Genomic DNA, 27617 nt, shown 5'->3' on the forward strand with positions numbered 1-27617 from the left:
TGTCTTCATTTGCCAAATACTTAGCCGCTGGTCCACTTTATGCACAGCATGTCTCTGCCCTGTCTGCGTTACATCCAGTCACATTACTTTGTTTCTCCCTGGCGTTTCTCAAAGATGTTTGCAGCTTTCAGTGCTTTCAGTGTTTCCCAAACAGAATTAACCATGACTGCAGATATTTACTGTGAGGTCATTACAACAATCTGATAATAGATTCACCCCACAAGCAGGGATCAGACTATCCGACATCAATAAAATATGTATTTAGCTCCCTTCATAAGAACAAAACCCTTAAGCACTTTAATAGCTATTGATGTTCCTGGAACTTGACGTGTTTCATTGTTACAATACCCCTCTGTTTTAGCCATGGGAATTAAATGATGAATGTTGTTGCCAAACCCTTCTCTGACAATGAATTGCCCTCTTGTTCCCGTTTTGTGTGAATTTTGTAATGAGTAGGTTTTTCATTTTGCAGTCGAAGTAACCCCTTCCCCGGTCAAAGTTTATTTCTCAATCCTAAGTGAACTGAGTAAATTTCGCTCTGGGAGCTGTCCAAATGGTACTGAAGGGACCGACAATTGTGCAGGGGCAATAGAGTTGCCAAAAAGGAATTGGGGGGAAAAATAAAAAATAAAAATAGCAAATCGCTGGTGACAGAAGATTAATAACAGACCAGCTGTATGGCCCCCACCCTGAATAAGGATCCTTTACACTGAAGCATGTTTTACATCTTCCAAACCAATGTTCATTTTATTTATTCTTCTTGTTCTCATCTTAAACAAATACTCTCTGAGCATAACCAGTTACAATAGATTTAATTAATCTTGATTGTATGCGTTGAGGCCATGGCATGAAAAAAAAATCAAAGCAGTACACAATTGATCGTCTTTAAATCAGAAAGCGCTCTCATGCTGCTCTCCTGCAGGCATCTCTCTCCTCTCTGTAAATTATGATTTGTCTGAGAATAAGAACACATGACCAAAGCCTGTTACTTCGGCCTAAGAAGGGTAGAAGATATATAACATTTAATAACCATTTGTACAAAAAGAGCAACAATATTTTCTGAACCAATTCTAACTTGTAAACATAAACTTTGTGCATAAGTAACACCAACTGTATGAAGATTTTAATTTAGTTTTTTCTGCTGTGAACAATTGTACTTTGATACATTTAATGGAAAGAGATTCTAATGAAATCAATTAAAATCTGGCATACTTAGCGTTTTTTTTATGCATCCCATAGCAATTCAAATGCATATTCAATTAATATGAAGGTGGCCCACGTTACTGCACTGCCACACAGATCGCAATTTTGCCAGGTTATCCAGCTGACCTCCAGAAACAATAAAGCCATAATGTACTATAAAACAAACCTGTAACTTTGTAGTACTGTCTGCAGTAGGCGATCGAAAACCAGTCAGCAGTCAAAGGAAGTCTACAGATGAACTGGATTTAATTTTTGACAAAATGTCTGTCAGCGAGCCAGTATATTAACTTAATTCATTATATTAAAAATGGGTCAAGGTCTTTCCTTTCCTGTCAACATTACTATCTAACCAACCTTTGTCTAGACAGCAACGGCATGTAGACACTGTCTGCTTCAGCTGGGAAAAAAAATATTTATTTTCCAGGTCTGGGCGCATTATGCAATATTACATTGAATGTTATCAAACTGTAGTTTAACAGGTGATATTCAAAGAAATATGACTGCGGATAAATGAACAGACACAATGATAATAAAAATGCTTAGAATGATAATTCCAATACAATCTATCTATCTATCTATATATATATATACACATTAAATGTCAGTTTTGACCTTTCATAACATTTGTTTTCTGTAGGCTATTCATTAATGTATTAATAGGATATTCTGGTTTAAATGGAAAAGCTTTCAGATTTTGATATAATGTATTGATATCAGGCCTAATCTCTGAGCAATCTGTATAAACAAATCTCTAATTATTGTTACTGTTGCGCAAAATATTTATTTTATCAGGATTGTATTAAATATGTCAATGCAATTTTGCAAAGGTTAATATTTGATTAAATGTTTATGTTGTGACTAATTGTTAGTAGCTGTAAAATGTTTCATATTTATATAAATACTAACATAATGCGTAACCTGGTCCTTCTAAACTTTTAAAGCAACGAACATTACATAGAGGATTTCTTATTTGTAAACTTTAGTGTGCCGTCTGCTGCTTTTGAATTTTGCACTGCTTCACAATTCAATATTTTACTGTTAGTGTGGGTAATCAAGTATCCAAATATATATTTCCTTTTCAGATCCATGTTAAAACAAGTGTACGATACAGGCAAACACAAAAGTGTTGCAGTCAGCATGCCTAGATTTACTGCAAGAGGGAGAAAGGAATTTGGCTGGGACCTGCAGGACGTCTCCAGGAGATGCGCGGGAGTGTCTCTACACGCTATTGGTTAACTTCGAGTGGTGGCTGAAAGAGGTCACATAAAGCAACCGATATATTTCTACACTCAGATTTGATATTACTAACAATGGAACTTTTAAGTAAGTCTTATTTTGTTAAACACTGTAACAAATTGCTAGATTGCACGAGTACTTTTTGTTCAATATTTCTTGCCATAGGAAGCATCCTAAGCCCGATACATATATTAAGTAAGCATTTTTAATAGTTCAATTCTGACATTCCCATTGCATTACCTCAACAATAAAGTCCCACATACCAGAAACTGCTTCTTACGTCAATATTGTGCGTTAACTACAATGTATTGACAGCAGAACCAGTAACAGAAAGAACGTGCTTATCCCACAGAGTGTACACTATAATTACAACACATTGTTCCAGCGATGTTGAAACCCTTTAAACCACTAATAAATACAGGCCAACAGCTGAATGAATTCATTTACTATTAAGCTGCTTAGAATTATTACGTCAGATATGATGTCAACTGTTTGTTACAAAGAGCTCTCTTTTCAGGTACCCTCTGCTAAAGAAATGGCTCTTGAGAAACGCTGAGAAGTACTCAACTGTTAAAACGTTGAGTTTGGGAAAGTCCTCTAGTCTTTATATTCTAGTCCATATTACACATTATTTATATAATTACACTACAAGTAATGGCTCTAAACAGGCACAATTACCTATTGACAGGAATTCTCATGAGGACAAAAAATATTCACCTTTATAATGGTCTGTTATTGCAGTATTTTACCAGCAACATATCTGTTCTGAATCCAGAGCACAACTTCACTATCTTCAGTGCTACAGAGTCACTCTCTGTATGGAGTCAATATATATAGATTTGCTATGAATACTTATGGATAAGATTTAGTTTTCTACACTAAACACAATTCTGTGGGTGTCGAGAGTCAAAAATCTATAATTTTAAAGGAGATGACTGTATGTGTAAATGGGGGCATTAGCCTGCAATTGATTTTTCTCATCTAGGAAGATCTCTGTACAATGAAATAAAGTACCACCTCTGTGTTTACTCACAGACAGGCAGCTGTGTCTGTAAAGTTAGGCCACATGTTCCTATGAGACATGGGGAATGCATGAACTGGAGGGATCGTACTTCTTAGTACAGCAGGAGTTTTCAGAAAAAGATTACTGAAATAATCAGTATTATATTATTACTATGCTTAAATGGCCATTATACTATGTTTTTATCAATGTGAAGTATAAAAGATGTATGTAAATACCTTTACCAAGTTGTTCAGATGGTAAAGCTTTAGCCATGGCCCAAGATAATGCTTTAGTGTAATTAGTTCTGTAGAAAACCACATAAAAATGTAAAACCACCGACATTACCTCTCTTTTCTTTGTGGATCTCCTCGAGCAGCTGCTCCTGCTTTGAGATCTGCTCAATCAGAAGTTGCTGCTCAGATTCCTTATTCTGTTTGAGGCCCTTGAGCTGCTCTCGGCCTTGCTGCAGATGACGTCTCAGCTTCTTTTGTTGACCCTCTCTCTCCCTCACCTCTTCACACAGCCACTGCAGCTTTGTCTGAGCCAAACGACAAACAGGCATGTTTCACACAACCGAGGCAGGGATGTGTAGCAAGAGAACCAGTACAGAAAAAAAAAAAAAAATTCTTGAAGGCAGACATCCAATTTAATAATAAACCCAATCATGTTAACCCACTCAGAGTCTTCCCGACCATTAAAAAGAATCAGATCTGAATTTCTGTTTTGGTTATTCGTACACTAGTGTCCCAAGTCAGTTCACAGTGCAATTTTAAATCCACTAATATCAGCGAAAGAGGAACTGAATGGAAGAGTGAGAAACATACTCACGTTCAGGTATTCTGCGGGATACATTTTTCATATTTTACGTATTCAAAGAAAATTACCTGCTACCTTATTGGTTTAAAAACACAATCCAATTAATCAGATACATTCAATTTGGGGGGAAAAACATATTAAAATAAATTTCATCACTGTTTTTTCAGGTTAAAGGTTTTTCTGAGGCTCGTGGAAGAGTCTTTGACAGCAAGTTGCAAAACCAAGTATGCTGGTGCATTAGATATTCCTCAGGAATTGCATTTCTATGGCCATTTTAACTATTTTAATTATGAACTTCTTATCATGTTGACATATTTTTTGTAAATATGATTTTACTTTAAAACCTTCAAGAGCTAATAGTGGGGTTCAGAAAATAAAGCCTGGGATACTCTGCATTGCTCTGAACACTGCTCTTTAAAGCTGAAGCACTGACAATGAAGAGACAAACTAACAAGGTATCAGTAATTCTGACATTTGAACACCTTCATCTCTGCCAGCCAGCGATGTGGGTCCTTCTGGAGGCCAGGTGTTAGGGATATTACCTGAGAACAAAGTGCAAATTCGTTTTTAGGACAAACACATTAGCTAAAAAGCTTTTATCTGACTAAGCTTGCGATGGTCTAACAAATAATCACTTACACGAGGATAAAATGAAAGGAGGAAGACATCCAGCCAGCTTTGTAACAGACGGTCTTTATGTTCTGTTAATGTAATTCAATCTGATGATTGCTAATACATTTCCAATGGCCAACATCAATTTTCTTTATTGCACTGTTTAATATAACTCCGGAGCAACACAATTACTTTAATGATTCTCTCAAAAGATCAGTTACACATACAAATTGCAAAAGTGAACTCTACATAAATGCTTTTGAAATGAATGATTTGTATTTAATATCTGCATGATAATACTTCATATTTTGCATGTGTATAAATCCAATAAAATGTTATTCCAAGTTTGTTTTCCTTTTTAAATACAGACTTGAAGATAGTATATAAACTTATATAGGCCCTATATGATCATATTTTAACATTAATACAAAACACGACATTACACAGCAAAGAACAGATGACTTGGGATGGTAACGAGGTAATCTCTTTGTAAATTGACAGCTTAAATGCATTGTTGTTGTATATAATCTTTTACTTAAACAAAATAATAATAAAAAACTAAAATCCCAGCAGCATTTAATCCCCCCCCCCCATGAACAATAAATGTGTGTGTGGTGGGGGACGGGACGGGACGAAATCTCAAATGCAGTGTTCTTATATTCTGGCAATAATAATCATATTTTTTAATGTTTTATGGGTATCCTTGAAAAAGTTGATAATCCACCATTTCAATTGGCCTGCTTTTAACTTTAAGAATGGAGTGTTCCTATGAAACAATTGGCAGCTTCTTTGGGAAAGCTCAAATCTCACAGCCATTAGTTTGAAGGATACACAAAACCAAGAGAACTGAACAGAAAATGAGGGTAGCCCAGATGTTTGCAGTCATTATAATTCTCAGTAATTATCTTAAACACATACATAACATGTGTGTATAAATTACAGTCATCCCACATTAGTCTGTATTCCCCTTCAGATGTTTTTTCAATGTCAGCCAGGGTCAAGGCCTGTATTCAATATCCTCAGTGGTTCCAAGATGAGCACAGAATGGTCTTTGTCTGCCGTGTGTTGAGCTGTTCCAAATCTTCCGATTGTTTTCCTAACGATGAGGGGGAGCATTCTCATACTTTCCATACATTGTGATAACAGCGGACGGACTGCAAGCGACTGACAAAACGCAGCATCTTGTCGGATCGTTAAGTAACCATGTTGGAAACCAGTGGACCAAAACAGTGCCGTGTGGAAATTCGCGAGGGTCAAACACGGTGTTTCGACAGTCAGATGCAACCATTAGAAAAAGCGTACAGGTTATTACGGGTGTCAACTTCAGAGTCTAACTGGTTTGCAAATGAGCCACTGAATACTTGCAGAATTTAGAGAAACTGTCTTCGTTTACCCAGACTGTCTCTCATGCTACACTGCATTTATGTTATAAATTGAATGCTACAGCTAAATTGAGAAAAAAAAAACGAAAAAAAAATATATATATGGGTCATTATGCAGTCAGAAGAAAACCTTTGGCAGCTTTTACACAAGATCTGTATTTCAGCTAAACATCACCTTGACAGAAAATGTAGGGATACCTCCAACAACAGGATTTCCGACAGGCTTATTTGATTATTAGCACAATACGACGATACAAGAGGAAGCATTCAGCGACAGAATGTTAATTTCACTCTGTGTATCTTCGGCTGATGTAAAGTGACGTAAAAATACATAAACAGCCAGCCTAAGTGACCAGGACCAGTTGCAATCTTAATGAACTTACTATAATATCCCCTTATCTTAATAATAATACATGTAAAGACATCATTTAAAGGCAATGCACAACACTGAAAGAAAAGGTAATTACTTTGAATTTCTCATCCGAGTCCCGAGCGAAAACTTCACACGCAGAGTCAATTTCGGTTCCTATGGTGCGAAGTATGGATTCCTGTTCCGTCTCCAAACAGTCAATTTGTTCTCTGAGCTCCAGAATCGCTTCATCCATCCTTCTAACGCGGTCGTCTCCGCTGGTGATCAATTTCCCCTGTAACAAAAAGAAAAGAAGTTTCAATCCAGCAAGTATTTTAAACCTGGAGTTTAATCTGATCTGATATCAAGTGTCCCAGCAGATGTTCTCATCTCCCTAAACAAACATACTACATTTGTTACATCACTACGTCTTTTGTAACTTGTATGTAACAGAACAGATATAATATTCTCCATCGTAAAAAAGCGATGTTCTACTTTGGATGGCTTATATGAAATTATTTAGTTGCCCTGAAGGCTATTTTGTGCGAGAGTGACAAGCACGAGAATGGAGACCGGGGATGGCATTTTTGTACGTTTGTTTATATATATTTTTTTATGAATGTTGAAGGGCAGCGAGTGTAGAAAGAATTACAATGATTAAAATAACTGTATATGATATTCAAGGAGAAGGAGAAGGAGAAGGAGAAAAGCTTCATGTCTGAGGGTGCAATACATGGGGTGGAAAGAAGTCAGGGATCATCTATCCTCACAGACTATTGCGTTTAAGGAATGAAAACCCCAGCTGAGGCTTTCATTCCTCAAACACAATAGTCTCCCCAGGCTTTATCATCAAGATGGGCATCAGCCCTAGGCTGAATCACAACCTATGTCCGTTGGTGGAGTGAAAGTGTGCCCGGTCTCTTTGGTTCCTCCTGCCAGGACAGGTCATGCGTGGCAGGTTGGCGAGATCAGCAATTAGCAGTTCCACATTGCTTTGGAATAATGAGTCATCAAATTGGCCACATTATATGCAAGTAAATCAATAACTAAATAAAGGTTTTTACTGCTTAAATCAGTCGAGGTCACCTGTCTGCTGGCTGTGTGCCACATTGTTGCCCGTCTGGATGAGACATTATCAAAGTTAATTTTTACAACCTGTGCAGACATTCAAAGATGCTAAACTTTTAATAATGCTGGCAGAGGCAAAAAAAAATAAAACAATAAAAACTACAGTAGTCCTCAATACAAATGGTCCTACGCCCTTTTTGGGGGGTTAATAACATGGCAAAAGAGACCGTTCTAAATTAGCAAATCGCATACATATTTTTCAATGATTCCATGAGGTCACACACATTCGCCTGTGTGGTCCTTGATCCGAAAGCCTACATTACAATAATCATCATGCATGGGATTACTAAAGCCCCGCACAAGAGACGTAGCTTCCAAATACCCACAGGACATATTAGAAGACAGGTGCTGCTTTTTTGAAGTATTAATTAGTGTACATTTTCCTTTGTTTGGATTGAAATACTATAAGCAGGACATATTAAGTCGAAAGTGACATCTGACGTCTTTAAACCACACCACCTGTTATTCTTTATGAATAGAAATATCAGCGATCATGCTCTAAATCCAGGAATTCAGGATCTCATTAAGCCTCTCCTCTTCAGCAAGCTAAAATTAATATTTATGCAAAAGCTGAAAGTTGATACACACTTAAGGCTGACATTTGTGCTCCAGATATAACTTCAATATGTCTTTAGTAGATGCGAAATGAAGGGAATCTCGACAAACTCTTCTATACCTCTTACAGTGAACATAATTATGAGAAGAGAACCACAGGGGAATGAGCTTGATGGTGGAAAAAAGAACAGACGTCTGCAGGCGCTGGGGTCACAGACTGTGGGAGTGGGGTCTCTTGATGATCTAAGCAGGTGATCACTTTGTTATCAGTTGGCATACCATAAGACATACTTTATTTGTATGACTGTTGTAGGAAGATTGTGTAACCCAGGTGTGAATTTCAGCTGTGTATGTTGCTCCGGGCAGGCCAGGTTCAGTACAGTATGTTTTTAGCTGACTTCAAGGAAAACTATTTCATCCAAGGCCATATAGTGAACAAAGGACAAAGAAGTTAGCAATCAAGTTTGGGGTAGTTTAGTAACCTCATTGACGTCAATGTAGGGAGTAATCTTTAAAATAATATCATGTCTTCAGAAAAACTTTGGAGGAGTCTTCCTCTTCCCGACTGTTCGTCTCCAGAGTGCTGCATTACTATTGAATAAACTGCTTTGGCAGAACATTTTGATTCATTCTAGTCATGAGTGTTGCTTGTAAGCCTTTAAAGAGAGTGAATTTCTCCCAAACACCATTCAAATTTTACTTATTATTTCACTTTTGACAAAATTAATCCTTCAAGAGAAAAGTAGGCAGGCAGTTATAACATTGTGAAACCTGGAATACCAGGTCAGGCGTATGAAGTTTCAAAGATTGGGAGATTATAAGAATAGGAGATCTTTAATGTAACATCTGGGAGATTATAACTATAGGTCTTACCAGCCAACTGTACCTCAATGGGGTTCGACCATATTATAAATATTAAAGATATCACATGAACTCTAACAACATGAAAAGTATGCGATGATGTGCAGATCGCTTCGCCCAAAACCAATCACAACCAGGCATCCCAAAGCCAGCCACAGCAACAGGAACGACACATACATTATTCAATATACAGAATATCCACTGCTTCGTTTGAAGTTAGGAGATTGAATCATTAGTGAGTTGCATTGTCCCTCCATGCATTGTGCGCTTAGTGGCTAAGGCTATCATCAAGTCCAAAGATATGTAAAAACACAAAGGAAAAACACGGTCACCTCTCCGCACTGTCAACCCTCCAAATTATGAACTTGTAAACAAGGAGCGTTTATAGAGATATAAAAAGCTCTTGAATTTTAAAGATGGTACATAATGTACAATCTGCAATCACCCAAAGAAATCAATTTGTTCTATTAAATCGCGTCGCCTGCGGAGGTTATCTCACGCTTAGAACAGAGTGCCGTACACAGAGACGCATCACTTTAACCTGTCGCTGTCGCTCTCTAATCACATCACGCCGATCACACTGTCTACCCGCCAATCAAGGTCCCACTCCCAACTAAACGGACAAGTCATTGATGTAATTTCATTCAAATTGTCTGACCGTTTGCACTCGTCTCATCAGACTGCCGTACAGACTATTCCCTTTGTCAAGTCTCAAAGTTTAAAACACTAAAGCGCCATAGTAACTGTCATTCCATGGTTTTGTTATGTTTGGTAACTATGTTCAGAAGGGGAAAAAAAGAGCAACACTTATAAGTATACTTACATTGAAAGTTACGTGATCGTTTTAATCATTGCTAAATGGGTTATATAACAGAAAACATAACGCACAGCACGCCTCCGAAGGAACTTGCAGTCCTAGATTATTATTATATATATTTTTTGGATTAATGATGTGTACATCTCACAAAATCAAAACATTTAAATGCCAACTTTTAGGTCATATACATAAAGAATTATAGTTTTTTCTGTAATTTACAGTGTGTCAACAAAAATATTGAGTGGTCGTGCAGATGTGGATCAGGGTGAAGTAGTGCAAGGAACTTTTTTTTAATTAAATATTACCTTATAAAAATACTTTACTCAAGCACATGTGGAAGTCATTAACGTTAACACAATCTGTACATGCTGCGTACTGTGGGGGGGGAGTGTCATCAGAGAGTTAAACACGAGTTGTGCGGAAAAACCCAAGGCAGTTACCGAAATGTGTGCTGGCTCAGATTCACAGCACAGCGGGGCGGGGGGGTTGCATTATAGTGCACTATAGTGAAAACTTAGTGAGAGTTTGGATGCTTCATTTCGTTTGCTGCCGAGGCCAAGCAGATGCTGGCTGTGTTCTCCGTTATCTCCTAGGTGACAGGAGCCCATCCAAACTGGGCCGTTTCTTCGTGAGACAGAACGGGGCTGCCCTCGATCGGATTACAGATGAAGGGGTGTTCAAAATGTGGCAGAAAGAAGTAAAAACTAAAAAAAGAGAATATGCTTTGTGAGTTACACAGAGGGATGTAGCAAGGCCGTCAATAAGGAGCCAGGAAACGTTAGTTCATTCACTCTGCAGAACAGTGTGTTTGGTCTCTGTGGGCCGTTAAAACTGGAGGAACTGTCTTCTTAGCTTGTTCCACAGGTGTTTAAAATGGGATCAAGCCACAGTCACGGTCAATAAGCAATTTGCTGTGGATTACAATGTCCCTGCACAGATGTGTGTGTGTATGTGTGTGTGTGTGTGTGTGTGAGGGGGGGGTTATCGCATTGCTTCATCTGAATTCGCTGCAGACAAGCAGCTCTGAAATGTTTGAAATGACATCTGCACTCAATTGGATTAATTTTCAATAGCACGTTATTCCAGTCTTCCTGGGGACGACCTCTGTGCCCGTGACTATCGAACTTGAAAGCACCTGTTTCTGCACACCGGTCGCATAACATCCACACAATACGTGAGAGTGCAGAGCAACAATGCAACCATTAGATGTGGTTTACGAGGAGGTACTATGCCAAAGGATAAAAGGGAAGCATCTCAGCCGTTAATATTTCATACCATTATATTTATTTAGATAGGCAGAACCTACTCACGAAAACTGAAATGGTTCCCCATCCTGCAGGGAAATTACTTGATAGTCTGGTTCATCGACAGGGAAAAACTAAACCTGTATAATAATACAAAACACAGCAACTAAGTTTAAATAGTTAATAGTCCAGGAACTATTAGTAACTATTACAGGAAAAAAAACAGAAGTCTCTGGACTTTAACTGTTAATTAAAGAAATACTGTTTAAAAAGGAGTTCTGGTAGCATAGATATGCTAATCAGGTCTTTCATTAACAAAGAGAATCCCTGGTATTTTGTAAAGCAGTTTGGTTACAGTATAAAATTGCCAGGCCGGAGAAGACTTTGTGATATCTGTGATTCACACGAGCTGGTAGGTTTGGCAAGGAAGATAATCCACTGTTTGTCCATTTTACCTGGGCAAGAAGCGCCAGATGAGTTTGATACACAAGCTGCAGTAAGGCTTGTTGCCAGAGTTCACAGTTTTTATGGCCCTGAACTCTACACTTGGAATGTGGTTTAATGAAATGAAATAAAATAAAATAAGCCGCTCTTAACCAGAGTCAGATATTTTTCCTAGAGAAACCTAAGGAAGGAATCAATGAGCCCAAAAAAATGATAAGCTTTCCCAACACGGCCTAACGCAGGCCCTGAGAGTTGGGGGACATCTATGAGACAGGCAATCTGTGAGGAACAGTGCACTGCGAGGTACAGAGGAAATCATCACAGAGAAGTGTGATGGAGGAGGAGGGATGGACAGAGAAAATTGCCGACCAGCTGCTTGTGCAACATGAAGGAAAAATGATAATCAAGGTCCCCAGACGACTTTGTACATTTACCTCAGGCGCAATGCTCCTATTTAGAGAAAAAAAAGCATTTGCTTCCTTCTGTGTGAACATTGCTGCTTAAAAAATTCATGGGAAACTTATTTTTTCTTCCTTTTTTTTTTTGCAGTAATTGATACTGCATAATTTGAAGGGGAGGAAAAAAGCCTGCTATGTGATGTTAAGGGAAAAATAGAGCTGTCTCTGCGGTATACATTTCTTAGATAGGGCTTTTAAATACAACAGTGTGACCTAGTGGTAGGAGCCCAGTACTGATGAGACACTAACCTCAAGTTTGATGTAAAAATGTGAATATACATCAGAATAAATACTAGATCACAGAAACAGATGCCCTTCTGCAACAATGTTTCAGAATCGACAGAACGTGAGAGGAAACCATCTCAGTGACCTGTGCAGTACCGGACCACCACAGTGAAGCCGTGCACGGGGTTAAGGTGAACTCACCTTCTCTTCCAGCTCCTGCTTCAGCAGCTGGTACTTCCTCCTCAGCTTCGTGTTTTCCTCCTCTCTCTGGGTTAGTTCCTCTGTCAGTTTGTCACATTCAATCTTCATCTTCTCTAGCTGCCGGCGGTGAGCTTTAACCAAGTTTTTGTCCACTGTTGCTTCTGCCTGAGGAATAAAGCAAAGCTCATACAAATGACCCATCAGCTTCTGTGTGAGGTTGATTGTCAGGTTTTCTTGTTTTCGTTCTCTCTCTGTGCATCGGGGTGTGGGGGGGGGCATATGTGTGCATCTGCTTGGCCATCTAATCTCATCAGACCATATTGAGTCATACATTTAACCATCTAAAACAATATCAACATTGTTGATGATGTTGGTTTGCTATAAGGTGAGATTTTCACACATTTTCTCTCCACAGCAGAGCGATCAAATGGATGTTATCCCGACTCCTACGACCGACATACTGACCAGGATATCTGACTGCCAATGTGCAACCACAACTGCCAAGATCTTCAAAATCAATCAATCCAAAGAACAGACACTGTAGAGCTAATGAGCCCAGAGGGGGCTTCATCTCGGCTGTCCTCACTGGGCAACTGCTCAGCAGGGATCACTGTGCATTTGTAAAACTCAAAAGCCACGGGCCAATACAGCCATCCCTGTGGGTCGTCGACAATGCAAGTGGGATCTAATATAACAACCTCCTGAGTGCATGACTCACCTCACACACACAGCACAGTGTCCCCAATTTAACTAGGTCTTCGCCATGGGTGCCATAAGTACATACACATAAATAAAGAACTTAACATTTAACATGACACACATGGTAAGAGTCAGCTTTTATGTTTTGTTTTGAAAACATCTTATAGTCACAAGTTCTTCATGAGATACTTGCATACATCTTCCCAGTTCAGAAGAGGTATAAGTACTATTCCACTACTCATCACTCTCCCCATCCAAACAATGTGGGGAAGCAATAAAAAAGGCAAACAAAATGCTGGGGCTTATTATCAAAAGTGTCGAATTTAAAACAAGGGCAGTAATGTTAGAGCTCATCTGGATACTGTGTGCAGTTCTGGGCTCCACACTTGAAGAAAGATATCGCTGCTCTAGAGGCAGTTCAGAGGAGAGCAACCAGACTTATTCCAGGTCTGAAGGGAATGTCCTACTGAGAGACTGTTCCAGGGTGAAGAGGTTCAGTTCCTCAGAGGAGACTATGTGGAGACTTGATTCAACTCTTCAAAATAATAAAAGGCCACATCAAACCAGAGGAGCTTTTCCAGATCTGCAGGGACACACACATCCGGGGACACAAATGGAAATTGGGCTTCAAGGCATTCAAGACAGAAAACAGGAGACACTTCTTCACACAGAGAGGCATCACAATCTGAACAAACTCCCCAGCAATGTGGCTGACGAGCCAATTTGGGAACATTCAAAAACAGACTGGATAGGATCCTTGCATCACTAATTTATTAATGGACACCAAACGAGCACGATGGGGCGAATGGCCTCCTCTCGATTGGACACTTTCTTATGTTCTAACTTCTTCCAAGCACAAAGTGTTTACCAAAAATCAAGTTCTCGATCTAAATCTAATTTGTACACTTGATTGTTTTTCTTAGATGGTTTACATTGGGATTATTTCTAAATTGAAAATTTGGAATAGGAACCTAAATGAATGGAACTGAATTTGACATCAAGCCTATAGCTCAACCTGATTCAAGAGTTACCTTCAAATCTCTCAGGTGGATCTCCAGCTCGTCTCTCTCTTGTCTGAACAGTTGCAGTGCCTCCTGGAAGTTTTTTTCGTGCTTCACTTTTGCGTTTTGCAGCTCCGCTCTCAGTCCCACCAGCTCCCTCTGGTGCAGGTCCCTCTCAAGCTTCAGCTGTTGGCCCACAGAGGCAAGCTCCTGTTGAGCAGAGTCCTGCTGGTGCTGCAGCTCGCTCACATGTCTCTTCAGCTCCTTCCTGGCCCGTTCCTCCTCAGCCAGCCTGTCGGTCAAATTGGCTCGGATGGCGCTCAGGTCTTTGATGGCCCCTTGCATTTCCAGGACCGTCTCCTTGTCCTTTTCCCTCTTTCTGCTCAGGGCGTCAACTTCGCTCTCCAGACGTTGGTTCTCGTCCTTCAGCTGCACCTGCAACAGGTTCTGCTTCTCCACTTCACTCTCCAGCTTACAGGCCACGTCCCTTGCCTCCCGGATCTCGTGCTCCAGGCTCATTTGCCGCGCCCTGGTCTCGTTGAGCTCCACGTCTTTGCAGTGGACCTCCTCCTCCTTGTGTGCCAGCTTTGACAGGACATCGCTCAGCTCTTTGCGGAGGTTATCCAACTGATGGCTGACTATCTGGAATTGCCCTTGGAGGCTTTCCTTTTCTTTCAGCACCTAGGAAAAGCTAATTAAGTTATTACCACTTAATTATAGCATTTTATTTTCAAGATTTAAGTCACCATGGTGAGAAATACATATTTTATTAGTTTTGTAGCTAATTCACATTCTTAACAGTAATGAATACATTTAAAAAAATCCTACTTATAACTTCCTTTGGCTGCATAATTTATAAACCTGCACAAACTGGTTCATTGCATGACACAGATATAAAATATATGAATTAAGATTTGACACCTAAATTACTTTCACACCTCCAACAAACAGCACTCACTGAGTGTGGGTAGTGTGAGTAAAACAAATAAAAAATACAGCGCTGGTGTTTAGGTGGAGACTGGAGTATATCAAAGGCATATTATACAATCACTAATGACTGTCTGCTCTCTCATATTATACAGCACATATATATAGAAACCTTATATGTACTACACAATTTCCATCTTGTGTGTGTGACCTGTTATGTATTCCACATTTCTTTTTTTTTACTTCAGCAAACTTAAAAACCAACAATACTTCACACACTGCCGTGCAATAGCTCTGTGCTCATGAACCTTGGAGAGTTTGTGAAATCGAAAGCCCCAGACGGCATTTCTCAACGCAATCCCCTTTGTAAATCAAGTCCTTGAAAGGCACTGCGTTGATAAATGGTGATAGAAATCCCCAAATCATCCGGGGACGTGGCACGGAAAACACATGATTGTTCCTCAACTAAAGCACTTTTCCCATTCGCCGGCAATATTAAACACTGAAGAGAGGAAATGAAAGTTTTCGATTGAAGAAAAACAACACAAATTGCTTTGTCAATCTCTGCCACACTGCCTTGTCACTGGGATTTGGATGTATAAATGAAAAATAAAAAGTCTTCATACTTGTACTACTTCACCAAAATACTTCACCAAGAATAGAAAAAATTGGTTTTATGCCAACATAGCATACTTGCACAAATAGGAAACAAGTGTTTAACACAGAAAAACAGTACTGTAGGGAAGGGGAGACATTCAGAACTGCAAAGACTCAATAGAAATAATAAAATGCTTAGAAAAGACACAAAAACACAAAAGATCACTATCTGACCTGGCTGCTCTTCTCCGTCATGAGCTCCGCCACCCCGGTCTGCTTCTCCAGGTCCCGCTCCAGTTTCTTACACTTCAGCCTCCACTGCTTGATGGACTCCTGGGCTTTGGCCCTCAGGTCCTCCTTCCTCCTCTCGCTCTCTTCCCTCAGCGCCTCGGCCTCCTTCACCATGCCCAGGTATTTATCCGCCTCCCTCCTGGACTCCTTTAGCTGGCCGGCCAGCTCCTCCACACGCAGCGCCATGCGCCCGCTGTCCACCTCGCTCTGCTCGGAGTGGCTCTGGATCTCCTTCAGCTGCTCCAGCATCCTCAACTGCTGCTGCTCCCGCTTGTCCAGGTCTGAGGACAGCGCCTTTCGGAGGACAAGCACACGTTTGGTTGTCTTTGTTCCTCTGGGAGAGAATGGCAGAAGCCCACCAACCCCTAGACTCCAATGCATGATTCAAGGTGCCATTTCTGACAGAGGACCGAAGAGTTACGAACTGACTCACAGACTTTTAATACAGTGCTTGAGAGAACTTACTGTAAAATATTTCCAGATGTAAATGTATTACTTTTAATTACAGTTCCTGGAACAACCAGCTAATAGTGAAGAGAGCTTAGCTTCCTAATGCTATTACTGAATACCACTTTGCTTTTAATTAGGTAAAACCAAAAAATTCAGGTCAAAATATTTTAAAGAATGTAGAGAGATATTAGGAATGAAGACAAATTACAAATGACTAAACCTCTAACAAAATATTGGTTAAAACAATATAATGAACTACAATGCCTTACACTCTTACACTGAGCTGCTCCACATTATTATTATTACTGCTTTATCTTGCCACATATTAATTGTATGCAATGACTTGAGTTTATGAAACCTGCAATTTAGTCATCGGCTCCTTCTTAGAAAATTTGAGTCAGCTATCCATGGAAATTAGGTATTAATAGGATTATGCCTGTAGTTTATTGCACAGTGCCAGCTTCTGCAATTCAATAATATATATATATATATATAATTTTTACAAATTAGCCTTTTAACCCATGTAAATTGTAATGTTTATAAATGGATAAAAATGGGCCAAAAGGCTAATGCATATTCATAGACTCCGTGAGGAACTCTCCTCTTTGAGGAAGTACAGTTGGGCTTATCTCCCCAAACAAGACCTTGTTTGTATAAAAACGCCATGCTGATACTGAACGTCAGAGTAGAAACCTTCAGCAACTGATTGCATTTGTTTTTCTGAGCTGGGAACTCACTCGGAGAGCAAGCCATGCTTTTCCACATTCCAACATTTTCTTACACAACAATTAGACCTTGATATAGGTTTTAGTACCAGAATAAAGTTCAGTAACATTGAGAAGGGCAGAGTGACGTACACATACAACTAACACAATTAAATAAAATTAGAATAAAACTATGCCTTCCATCCATAACTCTTCCAACCATCCATAAACACTCTCAAAACAAATCAGCCATTATTTACAGCATTTTAACTTTTAGAAATCTCACTTTTTGTTTTATTGTTACTGTTTGATAAAATCTTATGAACAAGTTTTCTTTAAGCTAACATAAAATTTTCTTTAGGAGAGGGCAAGAAATCTGTCCACCCATGAAGAGATGTTACAGGACACATTCATTCCACTGTGTTCATGCAGATTACTTTTGATGATTAATAATAAATGTACAAAACTGGTCTACAGAGCTGATGTTCTCTGGAGACTTTTAAGAGCTGTATCTTTGAGAATCGGTAATAAAACCATCGCAGTGAAGAAGCATTTATGAGCTGATTTATGCACCCTTCGAGACAACGTCCCAGAGTCTTCCTCCATTACAATACAGACCACTACAGGAAAATACAAATAAAAGAGAACAAAACATGCTTCAAAGTAATAAACCCCATTGCACAGCCCTATTAAGAATGAATAAATGTTTTTATCCTTAATCACAGATTTCCGCTGTAGTGCTATAACATTATGGAGTTTATTATGAGTGCAATCATAAAAAAAGTTTATATCTGTAACAATATTTATTTTCTAGTGAATCTTGGGCCGACCTGCTAGCATTTTACATGATATATCGATACAAATTATATATTGGATTATGCAGAGCAACTTCCCGACATGTTTATTGGCCTCTCAGGATGTTATATGTCCCAGCTTTATTCCATATTGTCTGATTAACAGCGGGCAGGAAAGGGCACATTTCAATGAGTAGACCATCATCAAATAGTTAATTTACCTCTCATTAACACAACAGGTGTGCAGAGACGCACTTTAGCACAAGTAACATAGTTCATAATTGCACAATGGAAAAGTGCTGGCTGTTGTAAAAATGACAATACTTCAATGCAAACCATGCTAACCTCATTTTGAGACATGCAAAAGTAATCCCTCCAGGAGACCAAAGACATGTTATCTTCTTGTTAATCAGTTTATGTGCATCTTCTTCAGACACACTGCTCCCTGGGATTCAGTCACTAATTCAGGTCATTTTAATAAGTTGAAGTTTTTGCAACTGCCACTAGAGGACAACAGAACAAAATAAAGTACAAATAAAAGTTGATTTCTATAAAAAAAAAAAGATATAGTTGTTTTGTTTGTTGCATAATGGGTTAATAGAAAATTAATATTCTTCAGCATGAAGTTCATAGTCACCATCATAATATTGCAATTTGTGCAGAGATTGTGCAGTAGAATAACAACATACGATTTTCTTTTTTTCTTTTTCCAAACAAAACTTTAGCTAGTTTTCCCAAAGTTTAAGTGAAACAAATATTAACTTTGTAATGTCTAGATTTGTTGCTTTGCACCTGAAAAATGTGTTCTCATAAAATGCATAATTATAAATGAAGTTTGAAAATTTCTTTTTATAGCAAAAACCCCAGGATTCTTCTGCAGCTGAACGTGCTTTGTAAAATAAAATTCTAATTTTGTTGAGAGTTCAGCTTTGAGTACCAATTCACTTTTCACTGATTTGAAAATGTTTCGAGATTTAGCAATAGAACAAACTGAGTGGAAAAGGATTTGCGTAATCTGTGACTTTCATCTCCCTCTATATTGAGACTAATTGCATTTTTGGAGTAGGTATGCCGAATTTAAAATACAATACAAAGCCTGTTGACAGATTTCAGCATATCGTATCTCATACTAAAGTACTTTGAATAGAATTACTTCTGAAGTGCAGGGGATAAAATGCTTTCTATTTAATTTTTTGTGTGCAAATACTGCAAGACTCATTTGACTCTCCACTCTCAAATATTAACCCATTTTAGTGTTGCTGTACTAGATCAATCACATACCAGCTTCACGTTTGACCAAAGAACCTTATGAAACACAAAGAAATCTCTGCTTACCTCGATGTGCGCGTTGAGCTGCGTTTTCTCCCTCTCTTTGCGCTCGATGGCCCTCTTCAGCTCGTCCAGTTCAGACATCACCGCGCTGCGCCCGAGCTGCAGCCTCAGCTCCTGGACTTGCTTCTCCAGCTCCTGCTTCTCGCGCTCTGACCGTTGACTTGCTACCGACACAAACCACATCCAGAGGTTTCACACACGCCTGACGTTGCATAAGCCCACTATCAAGATGTCTGTGATGGCTGTGATCGTGTGAAGCTTAAGTTAACTCCTCAGCACCAAAACAGAGTGATTTTAGGAAGGCCTTTAACATTCATGGTACTGTATGTTTAAAATCATGTATTAAAAGATATTGGCATGTAAGGATGTTCCTTCACACTTTCTTAAGGAATAATGGGATATTCCTAAGTGCACAAAATATATAATTATCAAAATATATAATTATGTGACAGAGAGGGAGAGAGTGCATGTTGAACGCCCCAGACCCTGTTGCATGTCAAGACGTGATATTTGACAAAAAGGAGAGGGAGCCCTCTAGTTAATGAAAAGTCTCAGTGAGGAGAAGTCTTGCCACTGAAGCCTGTGGCGATACAGCACTGTTTACAGCACCTCAAGGGTAATGTGAAACATGATGACCTGTCCTCAAACTCCGCTCCTGTTCCTCTTCGTCCTGACGACTGCGCCGCGTTAGAGAAATCTCTGAGATCTGCCGCTGCATGTCCAGGGAGTCGTGCTCGGTCTTCAGCAGCTGCGCTCGAAGGTCATTGATCTAAATACGGATAAAATGGGCGACTTAAATACCTCCACAACGGATACAAGATGAGTGTCGGTTTATTAAAGCCCCACAAAACTTCAAATGCTCTGGAAAATGTCTCTGAGGAGTCAGATAAGTATTGCTTTGAGGAGTTTAACAGCTGAAACACTATATATGTGTTTAATTCAAATATTTAGTAACATATAAGAACGGATATGCAGGAGAAATTCACATACGCAGAGATGTGTGTATGTATATTCTAGTGTTAAGTCTCTAGCCAACTATAGCAAGACAATGTACAGTACTGTGCAAAAGTTTTAGGCAGGTGTGAAGTAAAAATGCTTTCAAAAATAGAAATAAAATCGAATAAAAATGCCTGGGAGAGACCTTGCTGATGCAGTATAACTACCTTGTGTCTTGTTGCTGTGCTCAGTCTTGCCATGGTGTAGGACTTTTGACAGTAAACTGTCTTCAGCAGCCTCACCTTGTTAGCTGAGTTTGTCTGTTCCTCTCCCAGTTTTATTCCTCCTACACAGCTGTTTCTGTTTCAGTTAATGATTGTGTTTCAACCTACATATTGAATTGATGATCATTAGCACCTGTTTGGTATAATTGTTTAATCACACACCTGACTGTATGCCTACAAAATCTCTGACTGTGTGCAAGTGAACCTAGAAGAATTGATGCTGTTTTGAAGGCAAAGGGTGGTCACACCAAATATGGATTTGATTTAGATTTTTCTTCACTCACTTTGCATTTAGTTAATTGATAAATATAATCTATTACCATGTCTATTGTTGAAAGCATTCTTACTTTATAGCATTTTTTCACACCTGCCTAAAACTTTTGCACAGTATTGTAGATCTGCATATACAGGATGCGTGTGTGTGTAGTTTCTGTAAAATTTCATTAACAGTATGTGTTGATTTACAATCCATACAATCGTAGATGCACCATAGAATACAGTTTTCATTTTCTGTAGATTGTAATGTGGTAAATGTGATACTGCCACCTATCCACATGTCAACCTTATGTGCAAGTATGTTGGCAGACACCTATGTGAACGTCTGCATAAAACGGCCGCGCATGTACGCAGAAGTATAAATCAGCCTTTAGACTACAGAGCTCTACATGGCTTTAGCCCTAATAGGGAGATTTATACACACAATCGCCACAAAGTCTGCTCTCCATTTTAAATGCATGGCTGTGGATGTCGGAATGCATAGCATATGTTTTCATCAGACAAACTCTGAATCCAAGTAATCCACACAAACAATTATGGTATCTTTGGAATAAATTACCAGCTGGCTTCACAGAACTCAAATACCTCTAAATAACCCAAGACCAGTGCTAATTTATGTCTGTGAAAGCAGCCCTTAATTACAAAACAACGTCAAACCTGTTCATGGAGAGCATCCCGACTTCTCTCGGACTGGTGCAGTTGTTGTCGTGTTCTCTCCAAGTCCTGTTCAATCTGTAATCAGTCATAAAAGGGTGTTAGAATATATCTAGAATATACATTTTTTATTTTAATCTACGGTCGGTTAAACACAGACAACTATTCCACAACATGTAGGGTTTTTGCAAGAACCTTAACTTATGTCCAGTTCCTTATGTGTATTTTTTAAACAGCTAATCAACAATCTTTCCACTCAGTGTTTTGCGCACTGTATGGAAACTATATTAAATATATTTGTTACCACACTGGAATTGACATCTGAAACCTGGTCCACCTTTAGCTCCAGAAATATCATGACATAACCGACAGGATACCGTTACCTTGCTCTTCTCCAGTTCAGATCTCAGCAGCTTGCTCTTCATGACATCCTCGCTTTCACCGGCTTTCGCCTCTCTTTTCTTCAAAGCCTATGACATAAATCATAGATCGTTCACCTGTACTAATATTTCCTTTAAATCAATAATGCAGAGGTTTCAGATCCCAGAGAAGTTCTCTGCTCTGCTCAATATAACAGCAAGGGCAAGTGCTTCTGTGGTCCAATCAACAAGGTCAGCTTTTCAGCCATGGCCGAACGACAAGAGCAACACGAAGCAAACAATAAAATACTTCAGAATGTGTCACTTGGATTGCTAAAAAACACACAAATAGTTAATATTACAAAGACATGATGCCTCTCAATGTAGCAGCCTGTTTTGCACACATTCCCTTTGCTTGGCATTTAAACAGAACATGTAAAGATAAACACAGATAAAAACACTACAGCAAAATAAGTACTTTGATATTTTCTCTACAGTGCTATAATACGGAGACAACAATGTTTTCAAAGCAGCTAAAGAATGGTAATAAAACCACAGAATTAAACAATTTTCTCAATTTTTAGATTAGCCCACTCCCTGACCTTTGGTGTTTTATTCTGTTGCTCAAAAGCGAATAAAAATCCATTTAGTGACAAACCAGATGCATATCTAAATCTACACAAAACCCTGAAAGACGCTGTGTACAAACGGAAAAGGAAATACAAAGGTTTTCTTGACAGTAGACGATGGTGTCTTTCATAATGCTGAAAAAAGCAGAATGGCTCTCCTAGGAATAAACCAGTCTTTCAAAAATAAATAAATATAAATGTACCATAAAAGGCTTAAAATCGTCTCTTCATCATATTTCTTTATCCTTTCATAGCTGAAAAAAACACCATCTATTTTAATTCAATACGTTTAACCTCGGAAATGCTCTTAATGTAAGTACACTCGTGCAATAGAATAGATTTAATCCTATGAAATGTTTCCTCTCACTGAAGAATGTTGTAAATTTCAATTAATTCTATTGCATGCAACAAAGACAGACATAAGTGATTCCACATCCTGCACGGGTCTGCCTGTGCACTCAATACATGTCATCTGAGAAAAACACTGTACAGATCAGACGTGAATGAATAGCGAAATAAGATTAAATCATTTCAACAGGTTGAAAAACGCAATCAAGTCATCATAAAGCTCGGAAATTAAACGTTAAAAAGTTTCCCTAAACACATGATCGTACGAGATTGTGATTTGCTAGCAGCAGGTGCACTGTGTCAATTCATTAGAAAAGTGTGACTCAATAAAGAATACAGAAGCAGCCGTTGTTTACATTTACAGATTAAATGCTGCCCTCCGGTGCACAGTCGCAGAACTTTTGTAAAATATATATATAGTACTGGTTTGTACAGTAGAAAGCAAGCAAACATCCCATAAATGTGGTTTAATTTAAAATGAAAATGATAGTAATATAAATATCAGTTTCAACTTCCACATCATCCATTACAATAAAAAATATATTACAAAATAGATAGGGACTAAACAGAGTTTCATTCGTTTGAAGTTTATTTAATAAATGATCGTTGGTTTTCACTATTTTAGTCTGAAATACAGTTAGGTCCATACATATTTGGACAGTGACACAATTGTCATCATTTTGACTCTGTACGCCACCACAATGGATTGGTTAAGATTAAGTGTAGACTTTCATCTTTAATTTGAGGGTATTTGCATCCAAATTGGGTGAACGGTATAGGAATTACACCCATTTTTATATGTGGTCCCCCCAATTTTAGGGGCTCAAAAGTGTTTGGACAAACTAACATAATCATGAATTAAATTGTGAGTTTCAATACTTGGTTGCAAATCCTTTGCAGTCAATGACTGCCTGAAGTCTGAACCCATAGACATCACCAGATGCTGGGTTTCTTCCCTGGTGATGCTCTGCCAGGCCTGCACTGCAGCTGTCTTTAGTTCCTGCTTGTTCTTGGGGCGTTTTGCATTCAGCAAATGAAATGCTGCTCAATTGGATTCAGGTCAGGTGATTGACTTGGCCATTGCATAACAATCCACTTCTTCACCTTAAAAAGGTAATAGGTTGCTTTCGCAGTATGCTTCGGGTCATTGTCCATCTGCACTGAGAAGCGCCGTCCAATGAGTTTTGAAGCATTTGGCTGAATCTGTGCAGATAATACAGCCCAAAACACTTCAGAATTCATCCTGCTGTTTTGTCAGCAGTCACATCATCAATAAATACAAGGGAACCAGTTCCCTTTGCAGCCATACCTGCCCATGCCATAACATGCTTCACAGATGAAGTGGTATGCTTCATGGTGGTTTTCTTCACCAGGGAAAGAAGTCTTCTGTCATCCACCATAGTTGTTTCCTGTGGTCTTCCAGGCCTTTTGGTGTTCCTGAGCTCACCAGCACATTCTTTCTTTTTAAGAATGTAACAAATAGTTGATTTGGCCACACCTAATTTTTTTGCGATCTGTCCGATTGGTTTGTTTTGAAGTCAAAACTGAAGGCAAAACGCCCCAAGTACAAGCAGGAACTAAAGACAGCTGCAGTGCAGGCCTGGCAGAGCATCACCAGGGAAGAAACCCAGCATCTGGTGATGTCTATGGGTTCAGACTTCAGGCAGTCATTGACTGCAAAGGATTTGCAACCAAGTATTGAAACTCAAAATTTAATTCATGATTATGTTAGTTTGTACAAATACTTTTGAGCCCCTAAAATTGGGGGGGGACATACAGTGCATCCGGAAAGTATTCACAGCGCTTCACTTTTTCCACATTTTGTTATGTTACAGCCTTATTGCAAAATGGATTAAATTAATTATTTTCCTCAAAATTCTACAAACAATACCCCATAATGACAATGTGGAAGAAGTTTGTTTGAAATCTTTGCAAATTTATTAAAAATAAAAAACAAAAAAAAGCACATGTACATAAGTATTCACAGCCTTTGGCACCAATTACAGCCTCAAGTCTTTTTGAGTATGATGCTACAAGGTTGGCACACCTATTTTTGGGCAGTTTCTCCCATTCTTCTTTGCAGGACCTCTCAAGCTCCATCAGGTTGCATGGGGAGCATCGGTGCACAGCCATTTTCAGATCTCTCCAGAGATGTTCAATTGGGTTCAAGTCTGGGCTCTGGCTGGGCCACTCAAGGACCCAGGTCATTGTCCTGTTGGAAGATGAACCTTCGCCCCAGTCTGAGGTCCAGAGCGCTCTGAAGCAGGTTTTCATCAAGGATGTCTCTGTACATTGCTGCATTCATCTTTCCCTCGATCCTGACCAGTTCCTGCCACTGAAAAACATCCCCATAGCATGATGCTGCCACCACGCTTCACTGTAGGGATGGTATTGGCCAGGTGATGAGCGGTGCCTGGTTTCCTCCAGACATGATGCTTGCCATTCAGGCCAAAGAGTTCAATCTTTGTTTCATCAGATCAGAGAATCCTTCAGGTGTCTTTTGGCAAACTCCAGGCGGGCTGTCATGTGCCTTTTACTGAGGCGTGGCTTCCGTCTGGCCACCTAACCATACAGGCCTGATTGGTGGAGTGCTGCATTGATGGTTGTTCTTCTGGAAAGTTCTCCTCTCTCCACAGAGACACACTGGAGCTCTGTCAGAGTGACCATCGGGTTCTTGGTCACCTCCCTGACTAAGGGCCTTCTCCCCCGATCGCTCAGTTTGGCCGGGTGGCCAGCTCTAGGAAGAGTCCTGGTGCTTCTAAACTTCTTCCATTTAAGGATGATGGAGGCCACTGTGCTCATTGGGACCTTCAATGCTGCAGACATTTTTCTGTACCCTTCCCCAGATCTGTGCCTCGATACAATCATGTCTCGGAGGTCTACAGACAATTCCTTGGACTTCATGGCTTGGTTTGTGCTCTGACATGCACTGTTAACTGTGGGACCTTATATAGACAGGTGTGTGCCTTTCCACATCATGTCCAATCAACTGAATTTACCACAGGTGGACTCCAATCAAGTTGTAGAAACATCTCAAGGATGATCAGTGGAAACAGGATGCACCTGAGCTCAATTTTGAGTGTCATGGCAAAGGCTGTGAATACTTATGTACATGTGCTTTTTTGGTTTTTTATTTTTAATACATTTGCAAAGATTTCAAACAAACTTCTTTCACGTTGTCATTATGAGGTATTGTTTGTAGAATTTTGAGGAAAATAATTAATTTAATCCATTTTGGAATAAGGCTGTAACATAACAAAATGTGGAAAAAGTGAAGCGAAAAAGTGAATACTTTCCAGATGCACTGTATAAAAATGGGTGTAATTCCTACACCATTCACCCAATTTGGATGTAACTACCCTCAAAGTAAAGATGAAAGTCTACACTTAAAGCACATCTTGATTGTTTCCTTTTACATCCATTATGGTGGCATACAGAGTCAAAATGATGACAACTGTGTCACTGTTCAAATATTTATGGACCTAACTGTATACTGTTCAATAGAAACATAGCCTTATGTGAACTCTGAGCTGGAGTCTGCTGGAGTGAATGATGTCCAAAATGATTGTGATTGAATCTGAACAAGGCAGCCTTTCTTTATTAGATCATAAGTATCCAAGATGAACAATCTGGCAAATGGGAATGTTCTATAAAATTGTATTCTCTTCACCTTGAATAGTACGTGTCTATTGTTTCTTAATGTCTCTGTTTCACAGGAAACATGGTTTGTAGAAAAAAGAGCAAAATGTATACTACAACAAAACACATATGAATTAGAGCTGAAATTAACAACAGTTAAGATATAAGTAGCCACACAAAACCAATTAATTTCTTAAATACAAAGCATCTAAATACAACATCTGTGACCCTTAGAATTGCATGATTTTTTTGTGAACTTTGGAGAGTATGATTTAAACCAACACAAATTAAATCGCTCTATTAGGTTGAAGGAAAAATATATATCCATCTTACTGTAACAAGCAGATTTCGACGGCCTCAGCTGCATTACCCACTGCTATAATAATAAAGCCAATTGTATAGCCGAGAAGGGACATTTAATTGATTTCACATATTTGGCCAACATGCTTTTTCACATTGACTAACAAGTCAAGTAAAAAGATATGCATGAATTAGTATTATAGGAGCTGAATGTTCCTTCTGCTTGTCAAATCATCAAATTTCATCATAAATATTATGTTGGTGTTAGGCTAAGTCAATGATTTCCTGTATAAATTGAAGATTAGGATATTTAAAAACCTTTTCACAATAAAAACAATGACTTAAAACTTCAACAGTAAATTATAATGTAATGTGTAAATTAAGGTATAAATGGTCTATCGCTTAGATTTACATTACACTTGAAGAGTATTTCTTTTTGATAAATGTGGTTAAATATTGTACGAAAACAAAGTTTAGTGATGAAACTAGGGTTACACTTTGGTCCAGGCGAAGGTTAGGGTTACAGTCCACAGTATATTTAGACATCCATTTTGGTTAGGAAGGCTTGTCTACTGAGTTAAATGTAATGTAATGTAACCTTGATCACGAATTTAAGGTCGGATTACAAGTCATGGGAAAACAGCACCTGAACTTCTTGCTACATTATAAACTCCCCTCACCTCCTGCAACTGCAGGGACATGTGTCCTCGCTGCTCCGGACGCTTCTCCACTTGCCGTCGCTCCGACCGCATTTCCTTTTCTATCTCCTGCAGACGTCTCTCCACTCGCTCGGAGGCCTTCAAGTCAGCGGCACGGAAATAAATTAAGTGAGTGACATGGAGGATTAGGAATGTAGGTTTTTC

At 39.0% G+C, this 27617-nt stretch overlaps 1 protein-coding gene across 1 annotated transcript in view; it reads right to left on the bottom strand.

The window, feature by feature from the left end:
• The window catches only part of cep128 (centrosomal protein 128), a 49859-nt gene that overhangs the window by 14895 nt on the left and 7347 nt on the right, over positions 1-27617 (bottom strand). Inside the window, exons 8-18 of the mRNA XM_066694286.1 lie at positions 27435-27551; positions 21863-21949; positions 21483-21557; positions 19966-20098; positions 19333-19493; positions 15993-16343; positions 14265-14915; positions 12535-12699; positions 6720-6896; positions 4741-4800; positions 3788-3980 (exon numbers count right to left, since the gene is read on the bottom strand). Coding sequence (XP_066550383.1) covers positions 3788-3980; positions 4741-4800; positions 6720-6896; positions 12535-12699; positions 14265-14915; positions 15993-16343; positions 19333-19493; positions 19966-20098; positions 21483-21557; positions 21863-21949; positions 27435-27551 — 2170 coding nt within the window. The remainder of the gene's footprint in view (positions 1-3787; positions 3981-4740; positions 4801-6719; positions 6897-12534; positions 12700-14264; positions 14916-15992; positions 16344-19332; positions 19494-19965; positions 20099-21482; positions 21558-21862; positions 21950-27434; positions 27552-27617) is intronic.

This window comes from Amia ocellicauda, chromosome 21 (genome assembly GCF_036373705.1).
Source record: "Amia ocellicauda isolate fAmiCal2 chromosome 21, fAmiCal2.hap1, whole genome shotgun sequence".
NCBI classification, from domain to species: Eukaryota; Metazoa; Chordata; class Actinopteri; order Amiiformes; family Amiidae; genus Amia; species Amia ocellicauda.